Source organism: Pagrus major, chromosome 23, assembly GCF_040436345.1.
Source record: "Pagrus major chromosome 23, Pma_NU_1.0".
Taxonomy (NCBI): domain Eukaryota; kingdom Metazoa; phylum Chordata; class Actinopteri; order Spariformes; family Sparidae; genus Pagrus; species Pagrus major.
Window position 1 is genome coordinate 2,169,456 of NC_133237.1, and position 7,975 is coordinate 2,177,430.

At 42.2% G+C, this 7,975-nt stretch overlaps 1 protein-coding gene across 5 annotated transcripts in view; it reads left to right on the plus strand.

Annotated features, from left to right (window-relative positions):
- Positions 1–7,626, plus strand: part of cog1 (component of oligomeric golgi complex 1) — a 14,317-nt gene extending 6,691 nt beyond the window's left edge. For 2 of the 5 annotated variants that reach the window (XM_073494122.1, XM_073494124.1), the window contains exons 9-15: positions 1,432–1,578; positions 1,672–1,833; positions 2,322–2,446; positions 3,870–3,978; positions 4,151–4,260; positions 5,425–5,506; positions 7,400–7,626. In XM_073494122.1, coding sequence (XP_073350223.1) covers positions 1,432–1,578; positions 1,672–1,833; positions 2,322–2,446; positions 3,870–3,978; positions 4,151–4,260; positions 5,425–5,506; positions 7,400–7,540 — 876 coding nt within the window. In that variant the 3' untranslated portion in view covers positions 7,541–7,626. Of the gene's footprint in view, positions 1–1,431; positions 1,579–1,671; positions 1,834–2,321; positions 2,447–3,869; positions 3,979–4,150; positions 4,261–5,424; positions 5,507–5,640; positions 5,665–7,399 lie in introns of all 5 variants that reach the window. The other 3 variants (XM_073494123.1, XM_073494125.1, XM_073494126.1) reach the window with 2 other exon arrangements.
- Positions 7,627–7,975: the final 349 nt, after the last annotated feature.

The window sequence follows — 7,975 nt, forward strand, 5'->3', positions numbered from 1 at the left end:
CCCAAACAGCATGAAACAATCTGTGGATCATATTTTAGTTGGTGAACAAAAGGCTGCCAGCTGTGATCTTGTCCTTACTGTCCAGTCTGCTGTTACTATTACCCCTGTTGCACTGGACAAAAAAAAACAAAACACTAACAGCTGCGAATATTTGTCTTTAAACTTCAGTGTGAGTGTGTACAATTAGCATTTATTCCCACCTCAGATGACTCTGCAGTAGTCATGGGCTTCTACCAGCTGTGTCCAAGTTAAGGCCGTTGGCTTGTTAATACTTTTCCATCCGTCTCTGTTCAAGCAGTGCTGGAATAACGTTCAGTCAGTGCTGACAATTTCACTGGCTTGTGTGACACTAACTGAGCCTTGCCAGCTGCCTAATCAGTGCTGTGCATGTGCAACTCTCAACAGAGATGAGAAAGAAGCAAGATGTCTCATTCTTTAGCCACTTCTGTTATCAGCTCCTGACAAAAACATTGTGTCTAATATTGTTTTAAGCCTAACAAGAAAAGGTTAAGGAAACGATTGGAACAGAGCATGGTTAGCTATGCAGCTGTTAAAGGGGCACTGTGTAGTTTTGCGGAATAAATTCAAACTCAGAATTTTAATATAAGTGAATAAACAAGCTGTTCTCAGAGGAAAATAAGGTCCCAGAACACTGTTTGAAGCTAGAAAGGTGGCAGGGTCCGCCACATATAAACAAAGTGAAACAGTATATATTGTGTTGTTCTTTAAGGTCAGTTTGTTTATTCACTTTATTCAGTCATGAAAACAAAGAGAGTTTGTTTATTTAGTTTGTTTAGGCAGAGAAAAAAATAGTCAATGAAGATCTTTCTCTTCTCATTAACATTTCTGCCCCAAAACTATGAAGTGCACCTTTAACCATTACAACTGGTTTCGTAAAAACAGCGTTTTTAATGTTAGTTATGGTATGTCCTGAGCTGATACAGCTCCAGGCATTGTTCCTCCTACTGTCAAAATAGTAAGGACTTGACAGGATGTACAGCTCTGGGTTTTCCAAAGAGTATAATCAGCCCCTCTTCTGTCTTCTGGCAGTTTGAATGACCTGTTGTGATGTCCTTGGATGGAAAGAGTTAGGCATGTCCTGTAAAGCTGATTGGTTAATTCACATGACCTGTGGTGTTCTCGCTTCATTTGAAAAAGTTGAGATTCTTCCATTTCGCTGTATCCACACACATCCACCCGAAAAAAAAACAGGCCCTCCTAGTTTCGAGTGTGCTCGTCCACGTCTTTGAAGGAAAATAAAGAAATTGTTTAAATACAAAAAAATTCCCCTTAATTTGCAATTAACAAAATAGCAGTGTAAGTTGTGTGTTATGTTCTGCTGCCCCTAAGTGGCCAAAAAAGAAAAAACAGTGAATGCAGCTTTAAATGCTGGATTGACCTGCCTAGTAATACTGTGTGCTGTTGTGACAGGTGCTGCTGGATAAGTTTGGCACAGTGCTGCATGCTGAGTCTGCTGGTGACATCTTAACGACAGCAACCAACTGGGAGGATCTGGAGATCCAAGAAGAAGCAGAGTCTGGGAGCAGCGTCACATCTAAGATCCGTCTTCCAGTCCAGGTCAGCTGCTGAACACAACCTCCAACACAGACAGGAAGCACCATGATTTCTCATTCCACCATTAATCTAATGTGAAACGTCTGTCTTCTGCAGCCATCTTGGTTTGTGCAGTCGCTTCTGTTCCAGCTGTGTGTGGAGGTGAACAGGGTGGGGGGCCACGCTCTGCCCCGGCCCACCCTGCAGGAGCTGCTGCAGGCCTGTCTGGCTCAGGCCCTGCAACACTACCACAGCCTCACACAGCAGGCCAGCAACAGGGTAACACACGCACACACACACACACACACACACACACACACACACACACACACACACACACACACACACACACACACACACAGTATTATGATCAAGGAAGTTAGGTATTTTAGGGTGTAAACCTTCTAACTCCATGTAGCAGGGTCATGGATGTAACATTTGTCTCTTTAGATCACTGACGGGACATTTAAAGCCTGGATGTGGGTACACTGGGATAATCTTGCTGATGAACACACTTTTGCATATCTGACATTGTGCTAGTCTGTTTTAAGAGACACTAAAGACAGTCAGGCTAGTTTGTGTCATCATGACTTTACAGCCTTTGTTGTTAATTTGTCCTCAGAGTCTGTAATCTCTGAAAGTCTTGGGGAGAGGCATTAAAAAGAGGACAGGAGAGGAAGGTGGACTATCTGTTCATTTAGGAGTATCAAAGTATGAACTTACTGAATTTCACTGCTTTGTTTTTACTCTCTTCCACCATCCTCCAGGAAGGTGTATTCCCCGTGACTCAGAACAGAGCCCTGCAGCTGCTGTTTGATCTTCGTTACCTCAACACCACACTGGGCAGCAGACTGGAGGAGGGCAAGAGCTCCCGGTCCCACCAAGACCCCAGGTAACATCCTCATTTACAAATTCATCACATGCAGCCTTTTCTGTGTGTTTGCGAGGGTAAATGACCAACCGGGCAAAGCAGGAAACTGCTCATGGTGCCATGAAAGCTCCAGGCCAAGTGCAACACACACTGTGTTCTACAGATCTTTAGAGGTCCAAAGTATTGGATCTGATCCAAAAAGGCACCATTGGAAACCCAACCAAACCCATATAAATGTTTTTTTCTTAATTAACACCCAGTCCATAATTAGACCTAATGTAAAGCCACAGACTCTAATTCTAAAAATGATTTGTTTACATGCTGCAGAGACTAATGTGTTGACTTACACAACAATATAACATTCTGTAGTCAACTGGGTTAGATATACAGATTAACCGTTTTAATATCTGTGAATCAAATCCAAAAAAATAAATGTCATTACAGCATGAATCTTTTACATTAGGGCTCCACTTACTTTCGTTACCGATTCATCTACAGATTATTTGCATGATTAATCGATTAATAGTTTAGTCCATAGAGTCTTAAAAAATTGTGAAAAAATTGCCCATCACACTTTGCAGAGCACAAAGTGATGTCTTTTGTCCAAAATCCCCCAAATCTTCATCTACTGTCATAAATGAAAATGAAAAGCAACAAATCCTCACATGTAAGAAGCTGGAACCAGAACATTTTTGCTTGAAAAATGACTGAAACTATTAATGGATTATCATTGTAGCTCTGTTTTACATAGGCATTTGCTTCTCCTGTGCAGGAATTAGTAGCTGCGAGACCAGTGGCAGTAGAACTAAACTCAACCCAATCCAATTACACTAAGCATAATTTGGACGTGGTCCAACTCAGTCCATGGGTCATGGGTCAGGTCTTAGGTCCTCTCTGCCTTGTCTGCTTGTTGAGTGAGCTGCATAATTTGCTTTGACAGATTTTTCACTCTGCTGTTGTTCTCAGCTGTGTTCCCTGACATACCAGGCTGACTGTCAGCCAATGGTGAACAAATGTCAGTGAGCGCCCGCGCCCCAAGTTTTTGCGGTGTGCCGCAACATTGGCACTAGTCGGACCTTGTCAACGGCTTTTTGGCCGACTGAGCTTCTTGAACCGACCGGTAAACCCATCAGTGAGACACAGAAAAAGAGAGAGAAATCTCATTGAGCCTGTTGCTGTTATATCTGAGATTTCATCTATTTAGTGCAGTTTCTTCTTATTTGAAAATGAGTTTGAGCAGATTCTGGCTGGAATTCCAGGAAAATATCTGATTTAAGCTCACACCTCACACACCTGATTTCCTAAAGTTATGTTGAATGATAGGAGTAAGCAGAAATGGGCAGTTTTAAAATGATATTGTAGCTGAAATGTAATCGAATTCTGCAACTTTTCATTCATATTTTTTTCCTGGCTCTGTGTTTATATTGTGCTGTGTGTCTTTCAGATTTCACGAGGTCTGTGATTGGCTGGAGAGCTTCATTGACCCGTTCGACCTGGACGTATTCACTCCTCCACTGAACTCCAACCTCAACCGTCTTTCCCAGAGGACCTCGGTACTTTCAGCCTCTTGCCTTTATCAAAACAGACACACGAACATTGAACCACCATTCACATTTGTCCTGAGATGAGCCGATGATGCCTCTATTCTCCAGATGTAACAGCAAACACAATACAGTATATAGGGCTGAAGAGTTGTTCAGAGGTTGATGTGAGCTTGTGTTTCAGGTGCTGCTCGGGCTGCTGACGGGCTCAGAGAAGCAGTTTGTGTCGCGGAGCAGCACAATGAACTCCCAGGAGCCTTACAACATCCTGCCACTGGCCAGCAGCCAGATCAGGTCAGATGTTTACACCAGCTTATAGTGACACAAGGGTACTCTGTTAAATATTAAGAACATCGGCATAATTAGCATAAACAAACCATACCTTTCCATCTGCTGGCCCCTCCATGTCATTCTACTACCAGAGAGGACATGGGAGGAGACCTGCTGTAGTCATTAGGGCTGGGTATTGTTTGAAATTTTTATGTACTGGTTCTCTTGGGGTTTCTAGTAACCCAGGACCTGACCTCTTTGTGAACTGTTCCAGCATTGTATCCAGTATCTGAGTCCTTTCAGATGCCTCACTGGATCCGTTTAGGTTTGGCCTTCATCATTTGCAAGGAACCAGGGTTCAACGTTAATGTTATTGTTCAGGGGTCAGAAATGTACCTGCCCAAAATCTACTTTTACTTTCCCCTATACAGATTGATTGTTTGTTTTAAGCAGTTCTCAAATAACAACTAAGACTTAAGTTAATTGTCATGTTTAATCTGAGTCACAACAAGTAAACATTGTGTCACAGATGGAAAGCACCAAACATTCCTGCACATTAAAAATGGTATGACAGTCCCTTTCCTTCCCCGAGAGATGGACTCAACATGTCTAAAATCCTAATGCTGTCCAGCTCACTTAGAAATGAGTTTTTTTCAGGTTCTAAATTGGTTCCGCCAATGTTGTGTGTCCACCTTGGAGCTGTGCTGATTGTAGAGATCTTCTGTGCTGCCGGGTTGAATATGTGTGTGAAGCATCCACTTTTAGAGTTTGAAGGTTTTTTTGCACCAGCATCATTATTTGAAGCATTGTAGTCCGCCACAAACTCAGTGGTTCGGCTGATATTGATCTTGATATAGATCTATTGATCTATAGTGATAACTTCCATTTCACCTGGAAAAAAAATAAGAGTCTGGACATTTGACTGGTTGGTGGAGGCATACAACGACAAGGTGGAAATTCTAGTTTCTATAAAATCTACTACAGATGTGTCCAGAACATTGACAGTACATGTGTACAGTAAATTTGCATTATAAGTAAATCAAATGTCTGAAATTGAGAAGTAGTAGGCTATACTTTGATTTAAATCTAAAATTGTCTGATCAAACAAATAAGTCCAGGAGCGTTTGAATCTGACCAAGGAACAGTATTTCAACCACATTCCCACCACGACCCTTGTGTCCTCTGCAGGTTCGGGCTGCTGCCTCTCAGCATGTCCAATGTGCGTAAATCTAAGTCGGCCTCCAGGAGCTCCGATGCTGCTCACCAACTGGTGAGTATCTGACGCTGATCTGTTTCACTTTTGTTCTTTCATATGTTGTCCACCACAGTGTGTCGTCATTTCTGTTTCATTGCTCTGTTCCATCCTGGGTTAATGTTTGTCTGTTACATCCTCTGCCTTCCCAGCGTTTTTGAGTGCGAGAAACCCAGGCAAGTTCATCAGTGTGGGTTTATCTTGTGTGCGTGTGTGTGTGTGTGTGTGTGTGTGTTTTGGTTGTATTGTCTGTAGTGCTTTGGTTTGCCTTTGGTGCACTTGCAGTGTGTACATTACGTTATTTATTGATGAAATGATTCTTGAGTCCGTTGAGCTGAAACCAAAGAATGCTGCTCTGCTCTCACTAACCTCCCACACACTGCTTGGACTCATAATGCAGCTCAGGGTCAGGCTATTGACGGGGGAATTTCAATGAATTTCAGCACAGCTACAGTGATTCTGGGGTATACTTACCTGTTTAAGTGAACCAATCCCACCTTGAGATTCACACATTATGACTGAAATTTGTGTTGGCAGAAATAAAAAAAGCAGATGTCTCAGTGGAGCTCAAGTTGGGATTTCTCCAAAATCAGTCCGCTTCCCTATCAAAGAAACACTCTGGGAAATAGTCTTGTTTACTGTTTGCTTTGGAGCTAGTAGATGCTGACTTTTTTTTTTTTTTTACTTAGGGCTGTGCATGGCCAACAGGTTAGCCTGAACATGTCTCATCTCTTACTTGGTGCACAGAGGTCAAATCTGTTCATGTTCTTTTACTTGACTCTTGATGAGACGGCACATTTCCAGGTGTTTCTAAATCATCAGACTGTTCAGTGGTGAGCCGAGAATGATCCAGGTTTCAAGGTTGCTAACACACACTACTATGTCTTGCTTGGGAAACGGTGTAGGTAGTCCCAAATTTAGAACAGCTTTAGAGCTGTTATACTATTTACATGTACTCTGTAGCTGTAGAACGTTTAGGCTCAATCCCATTTCCAGTTTTTACCCCTACCCCTAGTATCCGAATGCCCCCTTGCCCATTAGAACAGAGTTTACAGGGGTAGAGGTTAAAACTGTCAACACTTCAAGATGCCTGTACATCACCAGTTGTCCTCGATGACATGCATGGCACTACTGTCTGAGTGTTACTGTTTTCAAAATGCCCATCTCTACTAATGCAGAACAAGTTCCCCCAGACACTATTTTGCAGGAGCACTTTTGCTGCATCCTGGGTTTAACACCACCCATGACGACTGTGATTGGTTTAAAGAAATACAAACAAGCCAGAGCGTTTTTTTCCCCCTTACCTGAATGATAATTGGTGCAGCCAGACCTTTGTCTGCCACTAACACAGCACTATGGAGATGGGTCTATGGATACAGAGAACACATACATTTGACATGACTGACAGAGAGAAAACTTGTTCAAGGGCTTGTGAAATTCACACCTGATGGGTGGTCTTCATGATCTTTTTAGTGACTTTAAAGGTACAAAATAATGATGTCAGGCAACTTTAAAAAAAGTCTCCTCCGTTAAAATTAATGCCAAGCTTGTAAAGATGGTGGAGGATTATTCCTTTGCGCACAAAGGTGACTGGAAAAGTACTGCAGAGTGACACTCTAGTCTCCTTATACTCCTTATATCTTTCGGTGACCATGGTAGAGGCCTTTCTTATTCAGAACAAATCTTGTTTTTTGTTACTTTGCACCTGTCTGATGATATTTTTAACATCCTTTCCCTGAATACATTTTAAAAGCCCTTGAGTGACTGAAATGTCCAGACTCAAACAGATGGCAATCCAGGTCTTGATACTTTGTGATAGTCCTGCATCAGAGTTTGCATCTCTTAAGAAGTAGGGGGGCCAGGACAATCCACCAAAACCTCAGCAAACACAATGTTTTCTGCTTCCTCCAGCAGGCACCTCCATCCTCCACAGTAGACAGTGGGGACAGCTTCCGGCCAGGCAGCCTGTTCAGACAGCTCGCTGATCAGGACGAAGACACAGCCGCTCCTTCTCTATTCAAACTCAGTTGGCTGTCTGGCATGGCCAAATAACTCTTCATTGCTCCAGACTTTTTATTTGCCTTTGCAGAAACTTTGTAAAAATGACATGTATAGTAAATATAATTTTTGTCTTTTGAGGAATGTGTCCGGTGTGATTTTATTCACTTTACTTGATTAACTGATGATCTGACTAATGAGACTAAACAAAAGTGCTTGCATGGGAATGTGTTATTCATGAGTGCCAGTTGGCGAGCACTGTATTGTTAATGTGTTCATTGTAAAGATTCATGATACACCAATGCTTAAAACACAGATCATGGCTGAGTTATCTCTGGCTAAAGACCAAATATCTTCTTTGAGAACTTCTGATTTTACGTACAACATAAATATAAGTTAGTGGCATGGCTCTGTGGATAGATATGTTGTTCTGCTGGTTGGTGGGTTGATCCACCACTTAAGTCCACACTGAAATATCACAGCATTGAC